This window comes from Dicentrarchus labrax, unplaced genomic scaffold (assembly GCF_905237075.1).
Source record: "Dicentrarchus labrax unplaced genomic scaffold, dlabrax2021, whole genome shotgun sequence".
NCBI classification, from domain to species: domain Eukaryota; kingdom Metazoa; phylum Chordata; class Actinopteri; family Moronidae; genus Dicentrarchus; species Dicentrarchus labrax.
The window spans coordinates 33504465-33522890 of NW_026136719.1; the positions used below are offsets into that span (position 1 = coordinate 33504465).

Below are 18426 nucleotides of genomic sequence, written 5' to 3' on the forward strand. Positions count from 1 at the left end.
TTTCAGAGTGTGTTCCGATCCTAAAGCGAGGCAGGCCAGGCCGACTCCATCTATTACTTACTGTGGAGGAGTCTGGGGTTGTGGTCTACCCCTCAGTTCACCTTCAAGAAGGACACAAAGATCAGAGGGGTCTAACAGCTGCGTCCCACTCAAGAAGACAGAACCAAAAAAGATTTTGAGAGACTAGGCAATGGTAATTGCCAAGTTTCTGTTGCTATCTTAAGTACGTGCATCAAACGTTGTTTTCCTTCCTTGTTAGAAATAAAATCTACCCTCGGCCCTAATGGAGTTTGCCATTGCATTTGTACCCTGTAGTATGTGCTGTAGACAATTCTAGAGCAAACACAATGGAAAGCAGAGCCAGACTGATACTGGAGTTTTGTGGTTGAGAAATCAATATTTGAAAGTTCGGATAACAATATATAGAAACAATTTATAAGGATCCCTTAAATTCAGTTACCACATAAGTTTGAAGATACGTACCAAATGTGAGATTTTAAGTTATTTTTTTAAAACGTAACTTTTAGTGCTCTCTGGTAGGTTAACGATGTAATAGTAGGGCTCTCCAACATGGTACCTGAGGGCACCCGGTAGCCACGAGTAGCCTATGGCCCCTTTTCCACCAAATTAGTTTTTGAACCAGTTAGGTCCAGGATTCTTGTAACCTTGGTGCGAGCTAGCAAACCATTCTGCGTTTCCACCACTTTTAAGTGGAACCATACTAATCGGATGCATCATCAACAGAGGGTGCTGCACAATGCACAACCTGTAGAATATGACACACCCACTTCCCAAGGAAAACCTGCTGTTTTTTTGGTTCCAGATGGGAATAAACAGTTCAAGAACTGGAACTGTTTTTACGAATTAAAAAAGTATACTGAGAGTTTTTTCAATAACGTACCACCTCTGAAATATTTTTTTTAGCCACGTACCCCCCGACGAGCGCAAAACATTTTTGGTAGAAAAAAAAGCCCATATAAAGAGGTAGCTTGCAGCATCAGTTTGTTGAAATTCCATTAAAATATATTATTCCTGATGCTGACGGTATTTTGTTGGCTGTTTTCACCTTCTTTTTCACTTTCGCTGTGTTTCTCAGTTGTATTGTTGCTACGTTTCACACTAAACTAACATCAATGTGAACTTGGTTGTGTCTGTTGGTTTCTTTCTCTTCTGTAAGGTTTTATTTAAGTTTTTGCATTAAAATCCCACCATTTGAGAAATATCTTTGGCATTTCTTCACTGGAATTTCCTGTCACCATACATTGATACAGATATATCAGTATAAGGGTAAATCTACAGCTTTCTTTGTATAATGCTGATTATTCTATACCATTTACATAAAAAGACCACAGTTCATTATAGTGTCTTTGTTTTGGATGATTAACCAGTATATGTCTTGATATTTCAGAGTGGAGATTGACACTCGTGCGATAAAAGTGATGCTTTCCTGGGTAACTGACAGACAGTGATGCATCCCAACGAGTTGACAAGTATCAATATGCTGCCTGTGTATGAAAACAATGGGTGTTGTGATGTGCATCACACGCTGCTGTCCTAATCCACAGACCTCACTATCAACAGTTTTCAATAACACTATATTGTCCACAGTAATAAGGACACAATTTCAGAAGAGACATGATACTGTTTATCTTACAACGTTTTTGCTTTGTTTGTTTAAATTAAATTCACCTCCACTGTATTGGGGTGAAGGAATCTCGGAGACAGATACCTCACAACCTGAACACATAAAACCAAAACTATCTACATGGAGAGCGAACACTGTGGTAGAGTGAGAATGTATGTTCATTCTGTAATTTTGCACGAAACAACTCTTTAAATAACGTTCTGTGTGTACTACTACATTTCACACTAAGTGCAAAGACTCAGTAGTGGTGCTGTAGGTGGAATTTATAACCTTGTTCCTGAGTAATTTCAAGATAACTGTGAGCAAACTCTTCTCCTCAAAGCACACAGCCACAAAGAGGGAACAGGACTGTAGCACCATCTACTGACTACACTGTCCGTACACGCGCACGCACACGCACACACGCACACGCACACGCACACAGTTACCTCTGTCTGTTCTGAGGCAGAGCCTTGGTGTCCACGGCAAACATCTTGGACACAAAGACGATGGCCGGAGCATCCTCCCCACTCGAACACTGGAGGAACGCTGGAAAAGAGGAGGAGTCAAACACATCTGAGATCACTGCCAGATAAGGCCCATGTCAGGTCCCAGCACGACTGGGTCGGCTGCTTCCAGTGCACACATAAGGCGATTTGATATGTTATCCAAACATGGTATTGATTTTAGATGATACACAGCACTCACTCTCTCTCACGTATTTAATGTGGACATATCCTTCTGATTTTCCTTTTTTACTCTCGTAACTCACAGGTTAAGATTATTATACTTTATTTTTATATTTCAATCTCTAATATATCTTTATCTATTCGATTTTTATTTAATGTTGTGTTGTATCTGGAGCTGCTGGAACAAGCAAATTTCCCCAGTGTGGGATCGATAAAGTCTATCTTATCTTATCTTAAAACATCTTTTAAATGATCGTGAACCAATTGATCCATAGCTATACAACAACCCTCACAACTGATATAGTCCTTAAAGAATATTAAATGTTACTGCAAATATTTCAAAACATTGTAAAATGGGAAAAACTTGTATGAAGTGATCTGTTGCCCTCAGTCCAAGCACAGATGCATCAGTTACTTCTTTTCTTCTTTACATATGGATTGGTTGTCTTTGAGGTTTTTCAAACAAGTATAGGGGGGGCAGGGAAGCAGAGATCGAATATAATAATTTATTTACACTACATATTTGATCGGTTGACAGTTTTTCTTTGAATAGACAAAAAAAAACTAAATTTCAAGGACTTTTCAAGAACAAATTATTTATTTTAAGGGGCAATAATTCACATGTTGCATTGTTGTTAACATTCATAAACTATAATTCGTGCCATATGTTACACATTGCTCCTTTAAACATTTCGTGATTAGAATTCATGTAGTTCATCTGTGAAATGTCTTTGGAGGAAGGGTGTAGAAAAAGGGTGAAAGAAAGCCTGCCAACTATCCCCCAGTGCCCACCTCAACCTCTGACTCTTCATAAAATGTTATTAAAGTAACTCCAGTAAGCAGGGTAATATTCTTCAAAAATATTCAACTGACCCTTTAATTCAATGCTACAGCTCCAGTTGGTATGTGTGTGTGTGTATGTGTGTGTGTGTGTGTGTGTGTGTGTGTGTGTGTGTGTGTGTGTGTGTGTGTGTGTGTGTGTGTGTGTGTGCGTGTGTGTATACCTTTTTTAAGTTCCTGAGTCTGTTCGGGCAACAAGTCGAACCTTCGTGCTCCGACACTCATCAGTTTCTCCACCTTCTCTGCAGCCATGTCCAGTGGACTGGGAAGCTTCTCACACACCATCGCTACAGTCTGTGTTAAAGAAAACCAGACAACAAAACAAACATCCCCAAAATTATGCTCCACTGAGGCAGCCCAACAAACAGGAAATATAAGCTTACCAGGTTCTGTTCCACAGACTTTTCTGTTAACAGATAAAGGCACAGGACAAAGGATACAGAGCACAGCCTGGGACACAGGTAACCACTGGCTGCAGATGGCAGAAAGGAGGACTTTGGGGTCGGAGTGACGAGAGTCTCTGGCCATCACCTTAACGCCGAGTGATGTCACCACCTTCTCCACCTTCTCCTTGTCTCTGGTCACAGAAACACAAGAGACATTTTTACAGACTCCACCTCCTCTTTAGGTTTAAACATCCCATCACAGTAGAGCATTCATTCCATTAAGAGAGCAATGCAGTGTTTCAGGGTAGTATCTTTGACATACCTCCTAGTGACAACTGCATCATATAGACTCCAAATGTTATCCAGCACGAGCTGCACAAACAGTTGCTTCTTTCCTTTGGCCTGCAGCAGAGAAGGAAACAAAGAGACACATTGGAATAAATGTCAGAGATAAGGAAACAAACAAGAGTTTGACTGAGCACGTCACACCTGAAGAGATTACAGGGTCCTCCTGTAATCTCTTTAGGTGTTGTGTAATGACATTTTGCTGATGTTGTCATCCATAACAAACCACGACTGTGTGCACCGGTTATATCAACTTACTTTCCTAGTTGGGTTGATATAGAGCAGTTTTTCTTAAATTTTTTACACTACCTGAGAAAATATCTGGCTCTCCTAGTACCACCATTATGGCAGATATAATATAACAGCATAGGCCGGCCCTTTTCAGCTCCATACAGTTCACACAGGAGACAGCTTTACTCCCAATAGGACAATTATTTATTGTTGACTGTTGTTGAATCCTGAATGGAACTGGTTCAAGAACCAGAGCTAATGTGGTGGTCTACACTTTAGTTCCCATTTGGAGCCACGATTGCAGTGTTTCTGAACCATTCAGTTGACCTGCGCTGACTATCTTACCATCAGATTTTAGCTCCTAACTAATCATGGACGTTTGTGTGTGCTTGAACGTGACTATGTAGCAGGCTGATATTGAAACTAAATATAACAGGAATGGAAAAATATTATTATTATTATCATTATTATTTATAATTACATTTTGGTAGTCTTATGTTTTTAAAAAAAAAATGTACTCTGCATGTCACTAAAGCCAGCTAACATACCACCAGTGGTACCCATAGAATAGTTTAAGAACCAGTGATATGGAGCAATCTTTTTGTTAATAAGAGAAGCTGCCTAATATGGTTGAATCCACACTAGTGGTCAACTGATATGGGTTTCTGAATGGCCTGAACAAAGAAATGGCATACATAATTCTATTCGATTTTATAGGACATTCAGGCGTATGTTGACAGCCGGATGCATGAGAGGGAGCGTTAACATGGTTCCACAGCAGCCACACTAACGAGGCTGCCTGCTGGTGTGTCTTACTACATATGTGTATTACTGCACATCTAAAAAATGACAATGTGATATAATTATATATGTTTTTTTGTTTTGTTTTGCTCATTTGGATGTTGCTTTGTCATAATAAACATGCCGTTTTAGCATGACAAACCTTCAAACATTCAGGGGAAATTGGCAGGGTTGGAAAAAGGATGGAACACACATTTAGATCACCAACTCACAGTAAAGCTCCCAACTGAGTCCCCAAGAAATGTAATTTTCCATGGGCTTGCATTCCTTATGCAGGCTGACAGACCCTGGTAAGTCAAGGAACGAAAGCTCTGGGAGACATTTCTGTTTGTAAGCTAAGAAATAGTTTACCAAAAGAAAAACTTTTGAATAAAGGAGTTAAACATGAATCATTTACATTGCTAGAGTGTTCTTTTTTTGGAGCTGACACCACAATGGACTGGACATACTGGCAAACCTGTATTATGTAAATTGTTATCACCTGTACTATAATGTCTCACAAGGTAAAATCAGTATAATGTATATTGTCAAAGCACTAATTTTCAGTGCAACTAAAAAAGATTAGTTTCACAATAAATGCATACAGGGAAAAGGGAGGAATATTTACTTTTTGAGCCACTATAGGGCTGGATACCACATATCAATACTTTTATGGCACAGACGGAATTGCTTCAACACTACCAATCGAAACAGGCCTTATAATTCAGTAACTTTTAAATTTCAATAGCTTTAGGAGAGAGGTAAATAACCTGCAGCCGAGGCAGAGGTTTGTTTCTGCAAACATGGTGTTGCTTCCAGGCACAGGAAGTTGACCTGGGTGAGCTGCTCTTTCGTGCAGAGAAAGTAAGATGTCTCACTCCGATACTATTTCCCAGTACCACAGACGACACCTGACCAAACAGTCATTCCCTTCTTATACTTCTTCTGCTATGGGTTAGTCAGACTTGACGTTCCAATGGTGCATTGCCATTACTGTTTTTTATTAATGTTCCTTTGGACAGTTATTTACATTTTTTATATATTCAAATACTGTACAGATATTCCAGTAGTTTCTTAATTTCCCAGGCCTATGAACAGCTTCCTCCTAAGTAATTGTACTTAATGTGTAATGTAATCTATTGTTAAAATTAATTTTATAGAATTGGTATCAAAAAAGTATTGTTGTCTGTTTCTCTGTGCGATGTACAGCAGTAAAAGGGCATCAATATACACCATACAGACACAGCTGGAGCTTGTGCTTGGGGCCACTACACAGCGTTAACATTCCTAAGTGTGGATTCTCACACACAACTGCCAACTTTTAACATGTACAATACATGTGTCCATATTATTTTGGATATATATATATATATTAACACTGTCAAAACAAAGCATATGTATTTGTCTTAGAAGAAGAAATCACTGCTATATAAGGGGTTGGGTTCACGTCTCAAATTTGGCACATCAAGATGAGCTCAGTCAGATCTGTTTGAAGCCAGCACAGATCGGGTTCAGCCCTTCTCCGGTACAGGCTCATGTTAGCTCCACTGAGTGGGTGGCAGAATGCTAGTGTGCAGTCCATTAGCATCTCACAGAACTATACTGTACATTCATTTCATGATAAATGAGAGACAGCGAGGAGATACCGACTGAACATTACAGGCAGAACTCCTGCACTGAGTGGGGGGGGGGTTAGGTCAACATTAACAACTACAGCATAAGTAAATAGAAAATAACAATCAGCTCTTATTTGCATTACAAATCTGTCTCTCACCCAGTTCTTTTGTATTTTTATATGTTTATGGTTGTACCCATGTTTAATGATCCAAATAAATGCATAAATTCCTCAACTCTTAAATTAATTAAAAAAGGAAAAAAATTAATAATATAGCATTCAATATAAGTTTTCAATGCAACTGATCAATAGCCCTATCTATGTCCAACAGAGTGCTGCAGGAATGAGTCCTAAAATTTGGAACAGATCAAGCATGTTTGCCTCGAGGTCAATGGGTACTGCCAAGGTGTCCCTGAGCAAGGCACATAACCAATTACTGCTCCTGTGCCAGCCTGCCAGCCCCCCCCCCCCATCTCGCCACATGTGCATGTCTATAAGTCCTGTGCATGAGATTGGATTTCGGGCCTATGAGTGTAAAAAAAATGGAGGGAAAAAAAAAAATTCCCATTGGGGATAAATGAATGAATGAAGTTCTTCTAGTTCCGTAGTATTTGGTAAACATCAGATTTAATTTTCCTTAGGCAATTAAAAGTGTTTCAAATGCAGAGGGTAGAAGAAAAGAACATGGGAGAACAATTGAAAATACACTCATAGTTACATTACCTGAGCTCCTTTCATGATCTTCTTTGCTTTTGCATTGAGGTAGAAGTCTCCCCACAGTGTTTTGAGTAGCACCTCTGCCCTAACACCCATTCTCTGGCTGTAGATTTGAGCAAACTGTTGGATGCTACAAAACACAAAATCAAACGTTTAGTCTTCCGATGACTGCACTGCTACAGTGTTTAGCTTTTTATACATTGGGCTTATTAGTAGCTTTAAGTAAAGTGTCGATTTTGTAACAGGGTCAGGGAGAACATGATTGTGTAGTTGTCTGGATTTCAGCTTCCTCCTCCTTTATTGTAAGCACGAGTCTTGGGTTCAGAAGGGGGACTGTCTCCGCTGGGACTTCATTTGTTTATTTATAGCAGGGAGTGATCACAAGGACACATCTACCCTCAGAACTAGGTCTTCATGTCCCTGCCATTAACTAAGCGTTGTGAAGTGACAAACCTTTCAGTTACAAGTAATGAGAGGTTAGGATGAAGTGTTTTACTTCCCTCCTCCCCTTCCTTAACTAAACAAAGGAATGAGGTCTTTAAAAATAATAAAGGTCTGAGTTTGTCCTGGTCTCTGCTGGTTCTGTGATCATAAGGGTCATATAGTGTCACATGTATTAAATCTAAGTTTATAGCACCATCTAGTGGACATCTGAAGATGTATCTAATGGTAGTGAATGAGCGTAGAGTGAAAAAATTAATTTAGGTACTGATTAAGTTACTGGTTGTTCCAGGGCCGTATTAATCAATCATGAGGCCCCAGGACTAAAATAAACTGTGGGGCCATACTGACACCCCCAAAAAGTATTCCTGTTCTAGAATACTAACCCATCCAGGGTTTTTTGTGTCAATTAGTTTGAGTTTATGTCTTTAAATCTATACTTATTTAGGAATGCACACAGTGTAAACATGATACCAACTGAAATAATGAAGTTATTATGGCAAAGGGCTCCTCTACATGACAGGGTCTCAGAAATGAATGAGCCACATTAATGCCCCTCAATTTACAATCTGCTTCAGTAGAGTTTAGGAGTAGTGCCTTTGGAGCCTGGGGCAGTTGCTCAGATAACGGAACTGGTTATGTATTATCAATATTTTTCTGAACTGTTGCTTCTGTTACCTTTTATATTTATAACTTTTTAAATTTTCTTTATTCATCCTTCATTCTTAAACGTTTTGTTGTATTTGTGTGTGTGTGTGTGTGTGTGTGTGTGTGTGTGTGTGTGTGTGTGTGTGTGTGTGTGTGTGTGTGTGTGTGTGTGTGTGTGTGTGTGTGTGTGTGTGTGTGTGTGTGTGTGTGTGTTAGGGATGCACAGACTGGTCAAATCTGGCCCGATACAACTGTTTAAAATTTAGTTAGTTATTTACTTGCTCTTTTGTGCCAGGGAAACAAAGAATTCGACATAAATAAGTGTCTTTGCCTTGTTGCAACTCAGTCTATTTCTCTTCTCATCCGAGAATGTGTGACTCAGAGCTGAACAGCCGCTGACTGTCCGTCGCCGTTCAGATGGATGGATTCGCTGTTCTCCAGTGCTGCCTGTTTCCTGACTTTGTGTTGGGGAATACAGACAGGACTAAAGCAGCGCATTTGCTTATCTCTTTTTTTAAGCTGCACAATACTTTCACTGCTGTTTCAATGTCACAATGCTATGCATTGTGGGTCTTTCCTTGAGATAAGTCTGCAGGGTTGCTGGTGCATTGGAACTGTGTCAGAATGTCTGCTGTGAAAAAGGCTTGGCTGAATCAAACTGGATCTAACGTCATATCTAACGTGATTAGCTGCAGCTGTGTTCATCCTGACGGGACTCCGTGAAGAGGGTCTGGGGGTTGAACGCAGGCCCCACCGTGACAGGGCTGCTCTATCACTAAAACCATTCACAGTTTCTGCCTCACCGTCGACACCTCCACCCTGTCTCCTTCCCTTCACAGTCGCAACCTCAGAGTCATCTTTGACAATAACCTCTCCTTTGAACACCACATAAACCAAATCACCAGAACTGCCTCTTTTCACCTTAAAAACATAGCCCAATTCCACCCATCACTCTCCTTCTCTGCTGCAGAAACCCTCATCCACACCTTCATCACCTCCAGAATCGATTACTGCAACAGCATCCTGTACGGCACACCATCCAAAACCTTAAATAAACTCCAGTACATCCAGAACTCTGCTGCTCGTCTGCTCACCCACACCCACACCCGTGACCACATTACCCGTCCGCCAGAACCTCCACTGGCTTCCGGTCCCACAACGTATTCAGTTCAAAATCCTCCTCCTCACACACAAAGCCCTCCATAACCAGGCCCCTTCCTACTGACCTGCTCCATCGCCACAATGTATATGATAATACTGTGTTACTATTCTACAAAACTATTTTGCTAAAATTAATATTTCCAAGCTGACTGTTCTCCAAAACTGATTTAAAATTTTTTTTATATTGATTTGTTTTTATTTACAACTTGAACATCCAACAGACAAATGAACTAATCCATATTATTGAGCAGTATGATCATTGGGGCGAAGCAGACGTGCGTCAGAGCTTTGGTGAAACAACACCCGACAGAGGGCTCGGACTGTGACCAGTTCTCTCTCATCCTTCTGGCATTAACAACTGCCTGTCCAAGATAAGCTCAGCACATACAAACACTACTGTCCTCTGCAACTAAACTTTGCATGTTTCTATCTTTTCGAGCACACTGAATCTTTGTTTTCATTTGTTTTTATGGTTTATGTTGTGTAGTGCTTGATAGTATGACTCAACTGCCCTCTGGAGCTAATAATCCTCTGCCACTGAAATGACATCCTGAAGTTTTGTTTTACTTCATTAAAAAGTACAACTATACATATATTAAGTACTACTTGTTTTTATTCACCACTGCTTCAGAATCTCATTGCATCTGAGAACCTTTCCTTCCACACTGTGCACACCACTGATGCAGCTTAAGAAGGGACCAGCCTCACCTGAAACCCCATCCATCTATGGCGCTGGCAAAGACCACATTTCCCTGGTCAGGAGAGAAGTAGAGCTGGGAGTCGTCTGCCTCCTCCAGCCCAGTGCTCCAGTCATAAACCTGGTCTCCGCTCGACGTCTCGCTTTCTTTCTCCTCCTCCTCCTCCTTCTCTTTCTCCTCCTCCTCCTCTTTCTCCTCCTGCTCCTTCTCCTTCTCTTTCTCCTCCTCCTCCTTCTCTTTCTCTGCTCGCTCCTCCAGCACTTTGGATGTGAACAGGCTCCCTGTCACTGCGTTCACCTACAAGGAAGAACACGCACACAAATTATCTGGATAACTAAATTACAGCCAATATATTATTAGCCCGTAATAATAATTATTATGCTAACAGTAGGTTTGTGAAGTTTATTGATTTACTTTACTTCAAAAAATAAAGAGTCAGAACTGTTAACAAGTGATGTCAGTTAGGTTATAACAGAGCAACAGAATATTCAATCATCAGCCTTTCTTACCATCAACTCTGTAACAACTACAGGTTATGAACATCAGAACTTCTTTTTAAAATACAAAAATGTGATATTACCAGTTATCTTATTGGCCACAAGAAGCAGGTAGTTATCCATTATCACAGGCTGAAAAAAAATCCATATCATGCATCCCTAACTTCAGTGATTACACCTGGTGCACTGTCATTGCCGGTTTCTGATCGACACTGTTGTCATTTTCATACCCAGGGCCCACGTTCTGTAAAAAGCAAATGCTCTTGCTACCATCTGTGCACCCATGGGCATGTTGGTCTTAAAATGAGGTGTGGTCAGGCACATCATGAGGCAGCAGAAAGCTGTGGTATTTTCCTGAAATCTAAGGCGGCATTATTTAGATAGGAAGAGGTGCCTACATAGACTACACCCTGCTTGTTACACACACAGTGCATTTGCTCATATGCAGTCAAATGAAGCTGAGTATGGGACACATACCTGGAGAAGCTGCTCGTCACTTCTCCCACCAGGCTGTAACACATATCTGCAATCTTCGTTCAGATGATTTGTTGGCTAATGCCAGATGTCTGTTACAGCTTGGCTGGAGAAGTGATGAGCAGCTTCTCAAATTTGCTGAGTCTTCCAATTAAATGTCAATGAGTCAGTGCAGGCCGACCTGTCTTTTAAAGGGAATGAGGGTTAACACTCGGATTTGGGATCTGGTTTAATTCATGTTACGTTCCCAAAATACCTACTATTATTACAGAATTAAACTCAGCCCCTCTGTGCCTTGCACCTCACTTTGCCTGCAGATTGTGCACCATTTCAGTAGCAAAACACCCTAAATGTACTCGCACCATGCACTTTAGGCCATGTTGCAGACTGTTTGAATAGGGCCCAAACAATACAATTTCACTTTTGCTGAGATTGTGTCAGATGAGAGCTGGCCCCCTCACCTGTTCCAGGATCTTCTGCAGGTGGGTGTAAGCTTCCTGAGAGGTGAGCTTCAGCTCCATGATGAGTCTGTCTATCTTATTGATGACCAGAACAGGCTTGATGTTCTCCAGCCACGCCTGACGCAGCACAGCCTGGGTCTACACAAAATACACATGTAAACCATTTTTATTCACAAACAGATGTAAAAACTACAGGACAAACTACTCCCCAAAAATATATTTCCTATAGTTAAATGGTAACAAATCTGGAGAAATCCAATACCAGGACTTATACCATGATATAGAGCAACGACACAGCAAGTAAATGTAACTAAATTGTCGATAAGAGGACGAGTCAGTTTCCCATGACATAAAATCACTTACCACACTTTTAATGTATTAATTGTTGTTGTTGTTTTTTATGCAGAACATAGAATTTAAGCATTTATGTAACAACATTGTAATAACAATATAAATGATATACAGCTGAAAAATTAAAGTGATGTAAGAACCCACCTTCTCCCTTTCTATGGCATACTCAAAGATTAGTATAGTATAAGTTAAAAGTTAAAGGATCCCTTTGAAAATAGACATGCTAGTTTTCCCCATCACCAAAATGTAGCCCAACTTTGTAGTGTTATTTAGCCCTCCTTCCAACATGCTAGCATGACATATTTGGTACCAATGGATGTGTCAGGTCATCTAGTTTCATATGATACCAGTATATTCACTCTACAGCCTTTAAAAGACAGTGTGCAAAGGAAGAGGTAAGGATAGTGGGATGGCCAATCAGATTTCAGGGGATCAGATTTCAGGGGATCCCCTCTGGAAACAGCCCTGCACAAGGCTAGACCGATGTGGGGCCCACGTATAGTACATGGGCGTAGACTTAAGTGCTGCGCTAGCACAGAATCTGGAGAGCAATGACCAGTAAAGGAACCAAACACTCAACTTCTTCATCACTCATTCAGTCCTTCAGTAAGTAGCAGACTTTCGCGTTTATAGAACTGGTCCCGACTTTGCAGCAGTACAGCCCAAAAGAAAAGTCCAAATACTTCCAGTCCACAAACTCGTTATGTTTACAGGAAAGAATGCAGATCTACAGTAAAAAGACTCTTTCTAAACAAACAGCTCACAGAAGGAGACATTAAGTTAACAGTGAGATTTACCTGTGGACACACTCCCTCCACAGCATCGACAACTACAATGGCACCGTCACACAGCCTGACAGCAGTGGAAACTTCAGAGGAGAAGTCGACGTGACCAGGAGAGTCGATGAGATTCAGTAAGTACTCCTGATCTCCTGAGGAGACAACAGGCACACAAACACAGTTTAGAGGCTTCTCCTGAAAAAAAAACCCTCATTTAGACTACAGAGGATTGATCAGCTTTTAATTTACAGTAATGGTAACACTGGAGCTCAGATCAGCCAACTAACACTTACTTTCATTCATGATTATCCTTTTCACTACTACAGTTAGTAGTAGTGAGTTGTGCTAATTCTTTAGAGACAATAGTGTTAAAGTAATTTAATTAAATTTTATTTGTATAGCGCCAATTCATAACAGAAGTTATCTCCTTATAACATTAATTACAGAGACCCAACAGTACCACCATGAGCAAGCACTTGGCGACAAGGGCAAGGAAAAACTGCCTGTTAAAAGGCAGAAACCTAGGACAGATCCTCCGGCTCTAGGTGGGTGGTCGTCTGTCTCGACCACTGAGTCAAAGGTTTGTAGACCACTATATGGTTGAAATTGTCGCCTTTCACATTAGGCAGAGCATAATAAAGGACATCAACCAAAGATCACACTGAGTGATAGTATATGTTTGTGTAGCACATGCTAAATTCATCATTCATCAAACAATCAAGTGCACATTTTGTTGTCTGTTTATTATGATATATTTCTATTATTCCAGTGCAGTGCTGAGCAGTAAGGCATTAGTAATAATACTACTTTCCACAGTAACAAGTAGTGCACTAATTACTCATAAATGACAGTAATAATATTATTAATATAAATAATTTTTTTTTTTTATTATTTCATTACTTTTACATTGTTGCCTTCTACTGATGTGAAATCCAACAATCCAATCACACCCTTAGATTCTTTTTTTTATAACCATGGTGGAAACTAGTTTGGAAGATAAAACACTTATATTCAGGGCTGGAAATATACCATTACTTTGATTTTAATAAACAAAACTGGATTGTCAGAAGTTGGAATTTTGGCTGAAAAGGGACACAATTACTTACAGTGGGGAGAGGTGGAAACGTAATGTAACTAGTAGTGTAACTAATTACTGTTGGCAGGGAGTAATAAGTAAAGTAATTATGACTTTTGAAAAGAGTAACGAGTACTACATATATTTTTTTGAGTAACTAGCCCGACACTGTTCCTGTGCATAGCTAGACAAATTAAGATTGTGGTGAATTTCCCTTATCAGGATAACGGTGAATATCCTCACATACAGTCCATATGGATTTTCTCATTTATTTTGAACTGCCACAAGAGGGAGCCCACATCTTTCCTGTCATTCCAAAACCCTAAACCTGTCACCGTGGCTGAAGGCTCAAAATGTCAGGTAAAGTCATTCCAGTGGCTTTTTTTTTTTTTTTTTTTTTAAACACAATAAGTTGATTGGGCAAGGTTAAACAAACACACATTCCAGTAATTTGACTAAACAGAAATTCACAAGTTCAAAACTTTTATTTGTCTCAGAGGGGCAATTGGTTCTGCTGCAGGAGCAATAAAGAAACGTCAACAGCAACACAGGGTGAGACACAGATGAAAAAAAGCCACACATACATAACTACACTTCAACGCGTAAATACAGGAGCATGGCTGGACATGTGCTGATGATACCCATACCTCGCAGAGATGAGCAGAAGACTGGCGATGGAGACATTTTCTCAATATTTTTCAATATTTGCTTACACCCCTATTCATTTCCCTTCACTCTCCTCACAGTTTCCATGCCACCTCCAACTTTTATCCACACACATATTCAAACTCACACCCCACCAAATACAATCTTCATCTCTACCCTCATCCACTGCCCTCTCACCACCTCATCAACTCATCACTTCCATCTATGGGACAGTACCACCTAGAAATAGGGTTTTAGTGCCATTTTAACAGTTTTCCAGCATATTTTGATGATTATTGTGATAATATTGTGAATCAGTTATTTTGTTACATGACATTTCCATATTGCCCCATGCCTAATAACATCTATCATCTAAAAGTAAGAATGTGTGTATTTTTCTTCAGGGCTGACCACAGTGGCCTTACCATTGCTGTAATGCAGAGAGATGGCACTGGACTTCATGGTGATTCCTCTGATCTGTTCATCCTCCCTGCTGTCCAGATACCTCAGCTGGTAAATGGACACAGCACAAATAAGCACAAAACAACTAAAACTGGATTCCTGCACACATACAGGTCATAGAGCACAAAAGTCCCTCACCTTCCCAGCTAGTCGACTTGATATGATGCCGTTACTCGCCACCAGGCAGTCAGCCAGAGTAGTTTTTCCTGCAAAGACACAAGTGGTTGCAAATGGCTTCACTACCTCACAGCATACACTAAACATTTTGGCCAACACCAAAACCATTACATTTCCTAACAAGAAATAATATTTGATTCATCTTCAAATGTGTAGCTTCTCTCTGATTCATTTTATTTTGAATTAATTTAATTTATGAGAAATTGTGAATTCTATTTCTTTTACTATTTTTTGCAGTACTATTTATAGCAAATCCAATTTCAAATTGACCTAAATAATAACAAATACACTGAGGTTGTTTTGTCACATATACAGTATGTCAAGTAATAGCTACATATGCATCCATAGACTTTAAAGCTGTTCCAGTTACACTCAGCGGTTGATCTGGGAACTGACAGTCCACCTTATGAATGGTGACATGTAATTAACTATGTATTGTATGACCTGCCAAATTTAAGAGTGCATAATAACATTCAGGATATGGCTTTATTAATGTTTTATTAAAAGTAGTTATTAAGTCGACTAAGTTTTTTTTTTTAAATTTGGTTTGCTGTAATCTGTACAGTAAAGAACTAGGACCAATCAGGGTGATGAGAATGAAAAAGTGTGTCCACTCACCATGATCAACATGTGCCAGGATGCACAGGTTTCTGGTGTTGGCAGGGTTCCTCTGCAGGGCAATGATCTTGTCCAGGCTGGTTAGTCCCATGGCGAGCACCTGAAACAAGTGACAGCATTAAACATGGAGCTGGCAGCTATTCATTTGTCACTCATAATAAAACTGGAATGCTGGCTTAAAGTCTCTGTTTGTGTGTTCTATGTTCCTTTTAGTGTAGCAGAGCCTTTCCAGAGAGCCAACAGGCACAATATCCACAACCTTACAGCTCAATGGAACCTTCCTCTGCTCCATTGCTAACACCTGTGCTTAATCTACTATTTCAGGTCAAAATGGCGGCTGGGAAAAGGGGTCTAATGTCGTTTTGAGATGGATAAAGTAGTTCGGTAAGTAATTTGCTACATGATACGCCAGAGAACCGTGTGTGTCTGAAGGAAAGAGATATATGACATGTTAGCTAATGGAGCATTAACAAACGAGAAGTAACTACCGTTACGTTTAGAGAACCAGCGGGTCAGCCACCCGGTTGTTGTCGTTCTACCGGGGACACCTGAACACCGCAACGCTCCAAACTACAACGGAGCAGTGATACAGTGACAGTACAGTGACAGCCTCCGGTACACTAACGTTACAACGGAGCAGTGATACAGTGACAGTACAGCGGCAGCCTCCGGTACACTAACGTTAACGTTACAACGGAGCAGTGATACAGTGACAGTACAGCGGCAGCCTCCGGTACACTAACGTTACAACGGAGCAGTGATACAGTGACAGTACAGCGGCAGCCTCCGGTACACTAACGTTAACGTTACAACGGAGCAGTGATACAGTGACAGTACAGCGGCAGCCTCCGGTACACTAACGTTACATGAAGTTAACTCACAGTGCACTGCTTGCTTACCCGCCACAGCTAGCAGCGCGGTGTATTTAGACAATACAGTTTGAGCAGTGAGTGGTTTAGAACAATAAACACAAACAAACAAACAAACAGGTCACTGATCTGTCTGTGGGTTCAACGCCGGGGACATCTGCTAACACTGTGGCTAGCATAATCCACACTTCTCACAGGAAGACATATAAAACATAACCTGGTCTGTAACGTCTCCACACGGCCCCACTGTGACCCACTGCGACCCACTGTGACCCACTGCGACCCACTGTAACCCACTGCGACCCACTGCGACCCACTGCGCTGCTGTATCGAGCTTAATGTCAGATATCTGTGGAAATAAACGCAGAGTTTAAAGACATGTGGACGCACTCACCTCACGTTGTTTTCCCGGAAGTTGATAAGGCACGTAAACCACGCCCGTTTGCTAACATTGGTGCTGCATTCACGGGACATGGTAAAGATGAAATGTGTCCTGGGATTTTTTTTAGCTTGTATTTGTCAGATACACTGATTGCCTACCTGGCAATAAACCTGATTCTGATTCTACTAACAAAGCATGCATTCACTGAAAAACATGTGGCTGTGAAAGCAATATATATCGCTCAGTAATGTGACGCTGTGTGGGTGCTGGGTTACCAGATGGAAGAACATTATTGAAACATTATTTTCAAAGAATTACATTTAGATATAGTTCTCTTTATGCTACTTAAAACAAATTAAAAATGATTGAGTCACAAAGAAATGACAAATTTGTAAGATAAATTGTTGAGGAAGAATGTATCAGTCTGACACATGAGTAGTAATTGAAAACTACAAAAGCAAGTCTAAGATCTTTGTGATGCTGATGTGCGATACCCTTGTAAAAGTATTGATCAGTTCCATACTCAACATAATGGATCCGGTGAAAGCCCTCCTCCAAACAGAAGGGTGCTGCTGTTCTGGGACCATCTTCTTGTGTATAATCTCCTGGCACAGTTATCATTTAATTATCATTTAACCGCCTGTTTCTATTGCTAATGGTGATGTCCCTGACTGATGTACACATAGATATTTGACTTTTAGTGAAAGTCTTCTTCCTCACATAGACTCTACACTGTAGAATATGTTGTTCATTTAGGTTTACATCAAATATCAACAGAACCATCTTCCCTTATTCATAAGGAAAAATTGAACCGCTTTTGCCTAAATAAATAAATAAATCCATTTAAATAGAGATTTTACATCAGTGATCCAGTGATGTCCCAGTTAAAGATCCTTCTATTGTTCAGGCATCTTCATGTCTGTGCCAAAGCTGGATAGTCTCCCATTTATGGTCTGCTCCGTGTGCAGCTGAGTAGAGCGACTGAAACTGCTGTTAAGGATTTACTTGTTTTTGTTGGAACAGTGGAAAGGCTAACAAAGACGGTTTTGGTGAGTTTTATTTTGTTTCTGTCCACTTTGGTGACAGTAGCTTAGTCTGTAGGGACTCGCCTTAGGAAACAGAGGGTCACTGGTTCAAGTCCAGCATGAACCATAGTATGCAGTGTGGACTGGCAGTTGGAGAGGTGCCAGTTCCACCTCCTGTGCACTGCCGAGGTTCCCTTGAGCAAGGCACCTAACCCGTAACTGCTTCCCAGAAGCCTACGGCTGCTCACTGCTTCTTATGTATATAGTAATGCATATAAGAAGGGTCAAATGCAGAGGACACATTTCGTTTCATGTATGTAAAATGCTGTCAATGCTGTATATACTATGAAACGACAATAAAGACTGATATTTATATATTTGTATTTGAATGAAGTTACAATGACGTGTGAGATAAAATGATCGTTTTTGTCTATGG

At 40.4% G+C, this 18426-nt stretch overlaps 1 protein-coding gene across 4 annotated transcripts in view; it reads right to left on the reverse strand.

The window, feature by feature from the left end:
- Positions 1-17018, reverse strand: part of efl1 (elongation factor like GTPase 1) — a 91421-nt gene extending 74403 nt beyond the window's left edge. The window contains exons 1-12 of one of the 4 annotated variants that reach the window (XM_051379982.1): positions 16978-17018; positions 15715-15814; positions 15058-15125; positions 14883-14967; positions 12756-12889; positions 11608-11745; positions 10186-10472; positions 7234-7357; positions 3862-3941; positions 3594-3730; positions 3318-3440; positions 2074-2173 (exon numbers count right to left, since the gene is read on the reverse strand). In XM_051379982.1, the coding sequence (XP_051235942.1) occupies positions 2074-2173; positions 3318-3440; positions 3594-3730; positions 3862-3941; positions 7234-7357; positions 10186-10472; positions 11608-11745; positions 12756-12889; positions 14883-14967; positions 15058-15125; positions 15715-15805 (1367 nt within the window). In that variant the 5' untranslated portion in view covers positions 15806-15814; positions 16978-17018. Of the gene's footprint in view, positions 1-2073; positions 2174-3317; positions 3441-3593; positions 3731-3861; positions 3942-7233; positions 7358-10185; positions 10473-11607; positions 11746-12755; positions 12890-14882; positions 14968-15057; positions 15126-15714; positions 15815-16202; positions 16943-16977 lie in introns of those variants that run through there. The other 3 variants (XM_051379983.1, XM_051379981.1, XM_051379984.1) reach the window with 3 other exon arrangements.
- Between the last annotated feature and the right edge of the window lie 1408 nt (positions 17019-18426).